A 13,863-nucleotide genomic window follows, 5' to 3' on the forward strand; every position below is an offset into this window, starting at 1 on the left:
AAACATACAGCAGATACATTTACCCAAGTATACATGAAAATGGAAAAAAAGTGTTTATGGGTATGGAGAACAGATTCTCAAATGGGTAATAAAGAACATTCACTGAACAAAAACATTTCTGTAGTAATGAACTCTACCGAGTTAAGTTTAAACAACTGACCAGCTACAAAAATGTATTAAATTACAAAAAACTTGTGAGTCCAGCAATAGTGAACAATTGCCAGGAATATGTTACTTGGATTTTTCTGTTATTCTTTTGGTTGCTAAGACCTGGTCACAAAAAAGTGAGTTTCTTTCTTAGAAGTAAAGTAGGCAAATTACCACACTTTCTTTCATCACCTTACTTTAAAGATTAATAGACAACTTCCTAGGGAACATGAACTCTATCTAGTTAATTATTTCGGGAAGAGTAACATCTTATTTGGGGCATGTTACTACTTATTTGCATGGCACTACCATAAATGAGCATGTATCTCTCTGAGAACAACACTGCAGTAAGTACCATTTAAGATAAAAAATAACTAAAATTAAATCGAGGTAAAAGAAAAAGAACTAAATACAGAATTTAAGCGAGAGAAAGATGCCTGATTGCCCTCTGGTCATACTGTTCAAACCAAAATCCTTTGAATACAGCTTGGGATCTTGGGGGTAAGCTCCAAAGGACATCTAAATGAACAATCACAGCATATGCAGTAAAGTGCATGCTGTTGGATGGATATCCTTAAACAACCACATCTAGGAACCCTCATAACTTCTACTTTAAATGGCAATATGTTTTTTGGTCATTCTACATAAAAACACGAAGCACTGACAATTAGAAACAACAAAAAACAAAGCAACTACCAATCAGAAGAGCAATGACTTCCACAGTATCAATAAACGAAAGACAAGTTAGATTAAAACACATTAATTGAAAACGAGGGGGAAAAAAAGTGCAGCAGTTTGTGGGAACTTCTGGTGTAGTTACAGACAAGAGTCTTACACACTTAAACAGTGTGAAAGCACCTTGATAATTATAGCTTGACAGGATAACAGATGATAAGTCAGTCAAAGGTTAACTTAATATTTAAATATAATCGTGCAACAACTATATGCTAGGCACCGTTTGAAAAACTAGGGATATATACAGGACAATAGAGCACACTAGGGATATATACAGGACAAGAGAGCAGCCCAAGGTTAACTTCTGCCCAACTAGGCCTACTGATTGCCGAGTGTTCTAAAAAATCCTTCCACCTTCACGCTCCAAATGTTTTTAATTAGATGTAAAACTCTTAATCTATAATTACTAAATAATCCAGATGTTATATTGGAGGGTGAGTTAATTTAATACTGGCTACACAAGTACCTGATTTTTGGACTACTGTGCTTGAAGAACTGTAAAAATTTGGGGATCATGATGTTGAGAGGACGGTCCAACACATCACTATCTAAAATCTCAGCAGAATCTTCACAGATCTTCTGAAGGGCGCCAAATGCTCCCTGTGAAAGACATTTATATCATTAGAACTAAAAATGAAGGCATTTTAAAAGCAAACTGAAGAATACTGATGAATGTGTATGAATTAATGTTCTCAGTCCCCATCAAATACTGCCTCATAAAATCCATAAATTTAGTCATCAATTTTAAGACAGAAATCACTATACCACTAAGTTATCTAAAATCTCAGTTCAAATATAATGGAGTATTTTATGTTAGCATTGAATGACTTACAATTAGAGGATATTCAGAAACTAGAGTAAAAAAGCTAATTTCTCCCAAAATATTCTGGTGAATTTTAGAAGTTAACATCATTTAAAAATTACTTAATATGTAAACCATTCACTGGGTAATGGTGACAAAATCAGTTAAAAGGACAGAAAATTCGAATTAGCAACTATTTCCCTATAACCATTTTTAAACTAAAGGGGCCAACCTAGAGCTCCTATACACAATATGCAACCTACTAATTACCTCAAACATCTAATTTACTGCTTATAATTCCACCAGGAGGAGAAACCTGGTGCTTATTTTCATGGTACAGTTAACTGAAGAATACTTTCTTTTTAAAATGTGACTTATGGGGGCGCCTGGGTGGCTCAGTGGGTTAAGCTGCTGCCTTCGGCTCAGGTCATGATCTCAGGGTCCTGGGATCGAGTCCCGCATCGGGCTCTCTGCTCCACAGGGAGCCTGCTTCCCTCTCTTTCTCTCTGCCTGCCTCTCCATCTACTTGTGATTTCTCTCTGTCAAATAGATAAATAAAATCTTAAAAAAAAAAAAAAAGTGTGACTTATGTAGAAGCTCCATAATTTCATGATTACTGCAGTTTTAAGTTTTTATTCTTGGTAAGTGATTGTTTTTAAAAATTCTCATCTCCTTTATGTTACTATCACTATACCAAAGCACAATTTAAATTTTAATCAACTCTTACTCGATGGTTGAACATTATTATTTTAGTTTCTCTGTAATCTTAGTGTATTTTTTTTTTTTTTTTTTAATTTGACACAGAGAGATCACAAGTAAGGAGAGAGGCAGGCAGAGAGAGAGGGGGGAAGCAGGCTCTCCACTGAGCAAAGAGCCTGATATGGGGCTTGATCCCAGGACCCTGAGATCATGACCTGAGCTGAAGGCAGAGGCTTAACCCTCTGAACCACCCAGGTGCTCCATCTTAGTGTATTACTTAATGGAAAATGTATATATGAGAAAGTAAAGTTTTTTTTTCCTGGAGGGGGGGGAGGGGGGGGAGAAGTGGAACTTTAGAGACCCCTTTGCTTACTCCCTCTCTTTCCAGTCCCTCCTTTCCTTCTTTCAGATCTGGCAACAAACTGCCAAATCAAAAGACCACTTGAAATTTTTTGTTAGGTTATTTCTTTAGAAGAAGCAAAATACCCAAAATGGTTTCCATTCAAAACAGATTTTTACACAAACTAGAGGCCTGGTAATGAAAGAGATATTTAAAAGTACTCATAAATAGTGAGAAATCCATAGACTTCCTTTCCCATACGCAAAGGTTGCTACTTATCAGTGGCAAATAGGAGATTATAATCTTTACATGATTAAAGCTAGATTACATATACTTCAGCCATGTCATAAAGTAAGAGGCACAGAAACAATTTAGAGAAGGCTGAAAGTGATCAAGGTTGGTAAATTTAAGCCTATCTTCAAAAAATAGCACATTAATGGATTGACTGATTATACGTCCTTATAGCAATTATAGTAAAGAGGCTTCATAACTTAACAGTCATTATAGAAAATAAGATAAATGGTCACTAATGTAAAATAAGAGGTAACTTGAAGCTTTCAAGTTTTTGATGTTGTATGTTTCAGAGCAAGTATTTTTTCCAAAGGTTGCAAATACACAACATGACAAGAAAAATAGAGAAGAAAATCTAAGAAGCATGTTTCCTTACCTCACAAGTGTTGTAATCTTCAGAATCCAACAGGCTACAGAGTTTTGGTAGGAGGTCAGGCCAATTCTGCAATTCTCCCTTGGAGGCTATGGTTGTAATCAAAATACCTTGAAAGGAAACACATACCATTAGGGAATCTGACTGCATTATGTCATATACTGCCACACAAATGCACGCATGCACACACGCTCATTTAAATGGCCCACATCAGCCCAGGACCTCTTTTCACCCCAACACATCTGTAGAAAAACCACAGCATAAATTAGAGGTTTCTAATCTTGTTTTCCAACACTTCATTTACCTTCTTTTGTACTTTTAACAATTATCTATACAAAAAAACTATACGCCTCGCTCTTTTCCAACAATAACAAGAACAGTTCCACTCATTATAGGTGACCCCTGGACAATGTGGCCGGGTTAGGGGTACTACCCTCCAGTCGAAAATCAACACGTAACTTCGGACTCCTCAAAACTTAACAGCCGACTGTTAACTGAAAGCCTCAATGATAACATAGCTGGTTAACAAATTTTGTATACATGTATTTTATATGGTTTTTACAATAAAATAAGCTAGAGAAATGTTATTAAAAATCACAATACAAATACATTTATTGTATCTACAGAAAAACCAATTCCACATGTAAGTGGACCCACGCAGTTCAAACCTGCACTGTTCTAAGGGTCAAACGTGTTCCTCCTTTATAGAAATTGCACACAAAATAGTAGAAAGAAAATATACCAAAACATTAGCAGTGCTTATCACTGGGTGATGAGTATCTGAATCTAGTAGTTTTTAACAAAAATGCATAAAGGGAAAATCAACTCTCTAAGCTAGGACGGATCACAGCCAAGGACCAAGGTAGGGAAAATGAAAGTAGATGAACCATCAATGGCTAACAATCCTGTGTGCAACAACCCTTCTGGTGTGGAAAGACCCACACAGTCCTCCACCAGTTCCCACTTATAGGATCAAGGATGAATCACTGGCATCATCCTTGTTTTTCTCTGCCTTAGCAAATTTAACATGAGTAAGATAATATACTTCATTTGATGATTATAGACCTTTTAGTACCATAATTAAGATTTGTATAAACTCTGACAGTAGGCAAATTACTTGCACTCTAAACTTCAAAATACTAATTTGTAAAAGTGAGAAAAAAGAAAAAGTGTTCTCTTGCTATTTTGAGAACTCACAGTGAGACAATGCAAACAAAATGCCTGCCCGGCATACAGTAAATAATCAATTACTAAACAGTGCATTCTTCTTGTTTCTGTGTATAAATTGTCTTTGAATTTCCCACAGTTAGTTTTGAGAAGATTGCTCCCAGTGGCACTAAAAAGCCCAACGTTGTTAGCCAATATGTACTCTGCACTAAAAACAGACAAAAAAACCCCCCAATCCCCCCCCAAAAATTATATGGTAAGAGTCAATGGATTGGTAGCATTTTTAAGACAAAACCCTTAAAACAGTCTTCTAGCAAGATCAAAAAGCATCAAGGCCAAGGGCAGAGCTGCTCCTTCTTGCCAATTTTTCTTTCTGAAAGTTAAAATTTTTAAGAATAAAGTGTAAAAGCACACTCTGGATCTGCCTAAAGAAAACTAAGCATGTCTTAAAAAAACAAACAAACCAACCAGTAACAAAAATTAAATGCCAAGCTACAACTTGGCACTAACAGACTGCTGACATGCATTACCTTCTGCTAGAAGAACATTAGAGAATGTTGATAGACCAACAAATTCAAATTTAACTGGCCCATATAGTTTCATCTACTCCCCCAAAAATCTTTTCCCCATATTATATAAACACACATAAAGGATAGTCACCAAAATAATAAAATTACAAACCAACCACATATTCTTTAACAGGAGAAACAATTTTGGCATATACTCACCATTCTTTTTTACTACTGTTAAAAGGAGGGCAGAACATTAGGAAGGTATAAGAGAGTCCATCAGAATAAACCAGGAATTCCCTTTTCTCAAATCACAAATGCCCTCCATCCATCCCATTTAAAATCAGTGTTAATAATGGCAATATTTAAGACTTGCATATTTTGGGAGAAGTCACAGAGCCTTTGTTTTTTAAGTAAAGGATGTATTGAGTACTTTTCAAACCCACCACGAGACAAAAAATACAAAAGTAAAGAACATTCAATGAAAATGATTTAATCATTATGGACGTTCTTAACTGACTTCCATTCAACCAACCTGCCAGATTAACGGAAGCTTTCCAGATCTTTGTGAAATGCAGCTGCTTTAAGTCCCATGGCATACTGAATGCTGCCCTTTAGTAGGCCACTCTTTTAAGTCCTCCTGCCTATTTCTGCGTCCAGGAATGCTATCCACCAACTATCACCGACGGTCAGTTGTGTTTACTCCCAAACCTATTTATACCAGCTATTATAATTAAACATTTTAATTTGGTATTACATAAACTGACAGTTCTTTGAATTAAGTTGAAAACTCTGAAAAGACTCAAAAATTGCTGTAATCAAATACAGACAAGGCAATTATTAAAAACAAGGATAGAAAATAGCAAAACCTAATGTCCTATTCTTAAGTTGTTTTACGGAACTTTCTTTCCACGTAAAGAAAGTGCAATGAAATTATATCCCATGTTTATTATACACAGAAGTCAGATAGTAAGGAACTAAAAAAAAAAAGGCCATAGTCCTAAATTAGTATTTGTTTATGTCCCACTTGATGAACTTTGATTAAGCAACTACCAGTGACTCTGATATCACTAATTAGGGGCTTTTACTATAATAATGCATTTGAAAGCATTTCCAAAGCATTTGAAAGTGGCAATGAAAACCCCCCTCTCTCCTCACAATTCAACATGAAATGGATGACAAAAGTTCCTATGAGAATAGTCTACCATCTCAAAAAACAATCCAGTTACAAACCAGACAAGCAAAACTATGTAACAATGTAACTTACCTACAGTGGCTCTAATCAAAGGAGAGGAGTCACCAATATTGTTTAAACATTCACTCTTAATAAAGTCTGTCACACCATTTGGGAAGTTCTGAAAATGCGCTTTCACGTTATTCTTTAAAATGAGACCACTCAATGATCTTGTGGGTTCATCTGTAATAAAACAGCATTATTGACTTTTAAAGTAGTTTTCATTTCAAAATATGGAAGAACAGTAACTTTTAAAATACTTATATTCAAAAATTGATTGCAACATTCCAGTAATTTTGCTATAACCAGGAAAAAGGAAAAAAAAAAGTATCATAAATGATTATCAGAATAGATTAGCTCCATGCTTTATAGTTCAGAGTTTCTCAACCTTGGCATTATTGACATCTTGGGTCAGATAATTCTTTGCTGGGTGTTGTCCTGTGCATCCTATGTTTAGCAGTATTACTGGCCAGAGATGCCAGTATCACCTTCCCAAGGTATAACAACAAAAATGTTTCTAGATAATGTCTGGATTGTTGGAGAAGTGGAATGGATTGCAATGGGGGGTGGGGAAGAGGGCAATCTGCACCTGGTTGAGAACCACTGACTTGGTTTTAAGAGTTAATTTAGTTTATATATGGCCACTGTACTCAAGCTTTATTGGACCTGATACAAACATCAAATTACAGATCTGGAAGTATTAGTGACTACAAATATCCTATTAAAAAATTAAGTGGACAAAGAATACATGGGATCACCTTCACACACAAATAACTGATGTTCATTTATATCATGTTTTTCACTTGACTCTGAGCTAAAAAAAAAAGGGGGGGGGTAGAACAGTTTTAAAATTTTCAGAAGTTAAAAATAGAATTTACATAAGAAAGTTTAGTCCATAGATACGTGTCAACAAATTTTTAAGAAGAAATTTAATACAGAATGTAACTGATACTTTACCAATAGGCATCACCACCAGTATTAGTAATAGTTAATATTTTTTGAAGCTTATTAGGTACTAACACTGCTAAGTGCATTTCAAACAGTGTGCTTTTAATCCTGACAACCTCATGAGAAAGGAGTTATTATCCCCAATGCATAAATGAACTGAGGGCTTTGCCAAAGTCACACAAGGCTATTAAGTGGGGAAGCCAAAATATGAATCTCAGGAGCCTGGCTCAAGCCTAGACTTCAATGAATGCTGTAATATCACCCTCCTTAAAAGACTGGAAGACATGAAGAGCTGGTGTGGGGAACAGAATATGCTATTACAGCACTACTGTTTTACAAACGCTATTTAAAAAATTGAATACTGAGCTTGTTCTAGTTTGCAGTATGCTCCCATAGTCTGACCAGCACTGATATATTCCAGGGTGATGTACACCGGACAGGCAAAAGGATAGCAAAGTTTCTCTGCCCATAAAACCCCATTCAGGTCATCACAGCAATACACTCTGAAACCTTTTATGTCACCATTTAAAAACTTCTTTCTGGTTTCAATTACAACCCATTCCAATGAATAACGTAAAAACAAAACAAACAGTTCTAAATTCTCTTGCAAGTTTAAAACTGCCATAAAATAAATGAATAGCCAGATTTTAACTTCTTCAAGCAATAATCCTTTTGTCTAAATTAGTCCTTAGTAATTCAGTCATATAATTTTATCTTAAACGGCATGTATTTGTTTATAAGAAAGTCATTACTGTTTTTTACAATAAATGCTGTAAGATGAAGAGTTTTGGTAAGTCACAATACAAAGCAGAAATGGTTTAAAATTAAAAAGTATTTTATATTAAAATATTTACTTAAAAAAAAATAAAATAAAATATTTACTTAAGGTAAAACATGTCCTGTCCTAAATCCAAAGAGCCACCAATCAACCATTTATTAAAAAAAAAAAAAAAAGTCAAGGCTTTACTTTGTTGGCCCTCAATTTGCTGTTAGATAAGCTTATCTCTTAAGTCTCTTCCAGACCTAAAATTTTACTCCATAGTTCAGTGTAAACAAATTCACAAGAGGATGGTAGACAGATTACTAAGTAAGCATTTCCATTTAAAGATGTTATTTATGTTCCTTCACTAATAGGATGACCCCAATGCCAGTTTTGTTTAAAATAAAAAACCAGACATAGTAAACTTGCATTCTAAATAAGACGCAAGAATATTATGTTACACAGATGTTAAGCTCCTCTGTCCTTTGAGAAATGGTGACTAATGAAATGAAGGTAGTCACCCATACTCTCTTGCTTTTTGAATTCTGTGGTTCTTTTTAAAAATACTTATTCTTACATTCCCAAAACTTCAAGAAAGAGCATAAGATTCTAACAATCTCTAATATTTGGAATTTAGGGTATGCACACAACATGACAGAGTAGATGGCTTGGTGAAGATAAGTTTAAAAATTTTCAAGTACAACAATTTTAGAAAAATTCATTTACTAAATACTAAACTTCTTAAAAAAAAGAGTAACACTAATTTGATTATTAATTATTGTGTAGGAAAAATAAAATTTCTATATTAAGAAATAAGTATTAAGTATATTTAAAAAACTAAGAGTATTAATTGCTGAATTTAGATATATGCTGAAGGAATTTCTAGTTTCTTAAAACCTAGATTTAGGAAAAGTTTTAGTTTCCACTACATCCCTCAATCACAAATTAAAATCGCTCAAGTTAACCAGAATATTTAAATTAATTAAAAACAAATCACTGTACTCTATAAATTATCAAAATCTTAATAAACATAAGATCAATGAGGGGTGCCTCAGTGGCTCACTCAGTCGAGTGGCCAACACTTGATTTAGGCTTAGGTCATCATCTCCAGGTCCTGGAATTAAGCCTGGGTGGTCAGCAGGAAGGAAGTATGCCTAAGGATCCTCCCCGGCCCTCTCCCTTAGCCCCTCCTTCCACTCATGCCAGTGGCTCTATGTAAAATAAACGAGTAGGGCGCCTGGGTGGCTCAGTGGGTTGAGCCGCTGCCTTCGGCTCAGGTCATGATCTCGGGGTCCTGGGATCGAGTCCCGCATCGGGCTCTCTGCCTGCCTCTCTGTCTACTTGTGATCTCCCTGTGTCAAATAAATAAATAAAATCTTTAAAAAAAAAAAAATCAGTGAGATTTTACCACACATTAAGGCCGTTAACTGCCTAGAGCTTTGGAGATGAACCCTTACAAACAGCTTGGTAGTCTAACACAGGCATTATATAGCTGAGAAAAGCCAGACAGGTGAAGCAGTGTCACTAAGACTTGCTTCCCAACTCCAAGTGCCCTTGGTTCTTTTTTCCTTTTTAACTAATTGCTCTGTGGCTTCTGAAACACTAATCACTGAACAGCGTATGATGTTTACATTTAGAGGCCAGTTACTCCATAGTATTTGAGTGCCTTCTGTGAATCTGACAATGTTTCAGGAAGGGAATCTTCAATAATCAAATAACTATATGAAGAACACCTCTCACTAAAGTGTAAGTTCCATGAGAGCAGAGATTCGTATTTTGCTTACTTCTATTGCCCCTGAGCCTGGAAATGAAGTGGTGCTCAACAGTATTTGTGAAAGGAATAAAATCTACTGGGACACATGACCTGTACTATAAACAATCAAATAACCACATCATTTAAAAAATAAAACTAGTTTAAAAATAAATAAATAAAACTAATTTTCAGGCTTTGAAGTGGCATATAAATAATTTAAGACTATTGCAGAAGAACAGTTAATGAAAAAATTTCATTACACTGTTCAGTGTACTGTTAGAAGTTAAAAAAAAAAAAAACCACCACAAAAGTTTATGAAAAGAATGATCCCTATTATAGTTAAATTTTAAAGTGTATATAGCCATAGAAGACTGTAGAATTCATTAATCAAGAATAGTAATAATTCTCTCTGGGTGACACGACTAATTTAATTTACATTTTGGTTATATGAACTTTCAATTTTTTTTCTGTACCCACATAAACTTAGTTAATTAGTATTCAATCTGTGTATTAAATCAACCTTTATGACATTTATGAATAAGAATTCAAGCAAAACACCAAAGCAGACTTTGAAACACTCTTTTCAGTCACAAAACATGAGGGAATTTATTATAAAACACCCAATTAACAACCTAATGCTTATTAAGCATCTAAATACTTAGACTCAAGTCTCTACTCATTCCACATATGTAAAGTAGTGGTTACTACAAAATGCAGAATCTTTAAATTAAACTAACTCTCAGCCTATTTTAATAGGTCTTTAAGACTTTTCCAAGTAGTTTTATCAATATAATCCTTACTTACCTTCAGATTTTAATTTTGTAAGAACAAAAATCAGGTAGTTGTTAAAATCTGGATATTGATTGAGTTGTTCCAGTTTCTAGAACAAACAGTAGTTAAGGAAACTTCTCAATGTAATCTAAGGAAAAATTAAGCATTTTATATCTAAAATCAAGAATCCCTTTCATGGTATTTTCAATCCAGCATTTTTTTTTCTCAAGAAGAATAAAGTTATCTTATTAAAACCATCAACCTCACCATGAGATTTCTTAGGTGTTTTATGACTGAAATATTAAACTTACTATTTTATATCAATTATATTCATTACAACATAAGCCAACTTCCACCTTCAGAATGTTCAAAATAGCAAAGAAACTTTCAAAACAGAATTCTGGATTTATCTGAACTTTAAATACTTAATTAGAAGGGTATTTAGATACAAAAATAATGAAAAAAATGGAAAGCATTCCAAAGAAATAAAATCATTTAGAGAAATTAACTTTATAAAAGTGCTTTTACTAGACTCGTTTTTCCAGAGTTAAAAAACAGACTATAAAATGCCACTCATACACAAGTCTACATATCAAGTCTTACTACATAAAGTCAGTATAAAATTACTGAATTGCAATATTTCTCAAACTGTTCCCCCTCCCCAAGACTTACCATTTCTGGTGACTTACATTTGCAGGTATGTCATTCTGTTGGCAGTCAACAGTAACATAATGTTCTATTATATCTTTCTTCACGCCCCTTTAACCTCTAATACCCTTCTTAATAATACTCCTAACTGTCTTTTATTAGACAAATATTCAAATGTTTTCACTGAGATCTAATTTTTTATTTAATCCCATGGTACAAACTCTAGGTACACTGTATTAGCTATTTATTTCATACTAAAATACCCTCAACAGTTAGTGGTCAGAATTAACTAGCAAAAGATGTTCTCTAGAAAATTTCCAAAGTCTACTTTCCTTGACAAAGAAAAACCTAGTGGTTTCTTTCTTTAGTGAAGGGCCAATATTAACAAGCTGATGTGCTAACTTTTCAAAAATACTTCCTGGTAAAATTTACTTTCTTACAACTTGGGCCATCTATCCATATTACTAATAGTCTTGCAAAAGGTGCTCAAGCCTATACAGAAACAATAATAAAACAAATGCTTTCCTAAGGACACACAAAAGAACAAAGTCATTCATCATTACACACTCTGAAAATATAATGCAATGTGTACTTTTAAATATGGTTCACGTATTGAAATTTAATTTGTTCTTTATGCAGCAGGCATATCATGCTCCAGGCACACAGAATAAACTGTAAAATTGATTGTCAGCCCAAGCACAGTACCGGGCATATAAAAGGTATTTAATAAATATGTACCAAAATAGAAAATAATGATATACAGTGCTATAGAAGAAATTACAAGGTGGTTACAGGCTTGGCTAACTTAAGAAATAACTGTGTCATACAATTACCTGTAATTCATTAAATATCTTGTCATTCCTACAGCCATGACAACAGAAATTAAGACTGGGCTCCAGCAAGGTTTCAGATACAAGGTCCAACACACTCCAAAGCTACTAGCACCACATTATCCTCTCCGGTTTTAAACGAGCAGTGTATTATTAATTAAGAAGTTATGTACTCCTCACCTATTTAAAGTTTTAACTTAAGAGTAGCAATGCAGTACTTCGACTTCAACTTACTTACCAGAGTTTGTCGGAACTGTACATAATTTCACCTTAACAGCGTATTATATTCAAATAAGCCCGAACTGCACTAAAGAGCTTATCAAATTTTATAGTTCTGTTCACTACCAATAAAAATCAAATTGTTTCTGCAACAACAGCAGACTTTTAAGTTTTTTTTTTTTTTTAAAGAATTCTTTAGCCTCAAAGTAACAGGTATAAAAAGCTTATTTGTGACTGAATCTGTCTCCTTTATCGTATCCAAAAAGAGCTTTTATTTGTCCACCGTTCAGGGCACCAGAGAGAGTACACACAGCACAGATTTTGCTGCTTCTTTTAACCTTTCTGGGCTCTAAAACCGTAGCAATTATGACTGCAATCCCAACAAACTCGGTAAAAACGGAGTAACTGAGCAGTCAGCCTTTGAGCCAAAAAGCCTATTTCCCTCAGGAGCCAAGAAACTTGCAACAGGTGTGAGCAAGAGCAGCCCCAGGGTGAGACCTGAGACCCCCTACTTGTAGGTCCTCCAACCCTTTGAGAGCAGGGGCCTCGAAGGAACCCCAAACCAATGCGGCGGCAGTTTAAACCCCGCGCCAGCTCCACCCCATTTCTGGCCCGACGCTCGGCCGGCGAGTCCCGTCTCGCACACAGCGCCCTCCACCCAGACTCTCGCTCGGACAGCCGCCCCTCGGCCCAAGGCGCATTGTGTGGGGTCGGAGGTCCGCGCCGCACTCGGGGCACCCGCCCGCGCCTCTCCCCACCCCGTGGGCAGGTCATCGGTGGGCGGGCGGGAACGTGGCGGGCCGGCGGGCGCACATGTCGCGATCGCGGGCGGCGGCCGAGCGCCCCCGCCTCCCGCGGGCCGGAAGCAGGCGGCAGCGGCGGCACCCCGGACCCGGGCTCGAGGGCCGCGTGCGCGAGGCGCCGGGCAAGAGCTGCGGCGGCGGGCGGGCCTCTCCCCGCGGGCGGGCGGAGGGCGGAGGGATCCGGGGAGCGGGAGGAGGGGGAGGGGCGGCGGGAGCCACCCGGCCGCCGGGAGCTGGCCCCGCGCGGGGCGAGCTGCGCGGGCGGCGGCAAGGCCTCGGAAAGGATACTTGTTGCACGGTTCTCTGGATGGTGGTGTCTGGGGACTGGGACTCCTTCAGCAGCTGCAGGATTTGCTGAAGCCCTTGCTCGTCAGGTTTCCACTCATACTCCATCTTGGTTTGCTGCAAATAAAGCCAGACACAGGAAGAGACGGAGCAAATGTTACTCCCCGTGCACAGGCCCGAGGGCTTCCCGCGCCGAGCAACCACCCTTTCCCCTCCAGAACGACCCCTTTGCTCCCCAGACGCCTCGGACCTGCTTGGGGTGCCCCGAAAGAAGTCTCGGACGGAGAAACCCGGGGGGTACTGATCCAAGCAGCTCGGCCGCCAACGTCTGCTGCTGCTGCCGCCGCGGCCGCCGAGCGCAAGGAGCCGACCAGACTGAGTCACCGCGAATTTGCAATCTGGCCCCTAGATCCGCTCACGGGAGCCCCCTGGGTCCTAGTGCCACGCAGTTTTCCCCAACCCAACCCAAATGGAGTTCTGTCCAGATTATTACTGATTTAACGACTCATCAGAAGTTGAGTTCTTATCCAAACCCCTGCAAAACACCTG

General features: G+C 37.3%; 1 protein-coding gene across 2 annotated transcripts in view; it reads right to left on the bottom strand.

Annotated features, from left to right (window-relative positions):
* Positions 1 to 13,863, bottom strand: part of TNPO1 (transportin 1) — a 94,894-nt gene that overhangs the window by 40,870 nt on the left and 40,161 nt on the right. Inside the window, exons 1-6 of one of the 2 annotated variants that reach the window (XM_004764477.3) lie at positions 13,565 to 13,704; positions 13,318 to 13,431; positions 10,563 to 10,638; positions 6,331 to 6,480; positions 3,391 to 3,497; positions 1,349 to 1,482 (exon numbers count right to left, since the gene is read on the bottom strand). In XM_004764477.3, the coding sequence (XP_004764534.1) occupies positions 1,349 to 1,482; positions 3,391 to 3,497; positions 6,331 to 6,480; positions 10,563 to 10,638; positions 13,318 to 13,422 (572 nt within the window). In that variant the 5' untranslated portion in view covers positions 13,423 to 13,431; positions 13,565 to 13,704. Of the gene's footprint in view, positions 1 to 1,348; positions 1,483 to 3,390; positions 3,498 to 6,330; positions 6,481 to 10,562; positions 10,639 to 13,317; positions 13,432 to 13,564; positions 13,705 to 13,863 lie in introns of those variants that run through there. The other variant, XM_004764476.3, reaches the window with a different exon arrangement.

This window comes from Mustela putorius, unplaced genomic scaffold (genome assembly GCF_011764305.1).
Source record: "Mustela putorius furo isolate JIRA1106 unplaced genomic scaffold, ASM1176430v1.1 tig00000145_pilon_pilon_pilon, whole genome shotgun sequence".
Lineage (NCBI taxonomy): Eukaryota > Metazoa > Chordata > Mammalia > Carnivora > Mustelidae > Mustela > Mustela putorius.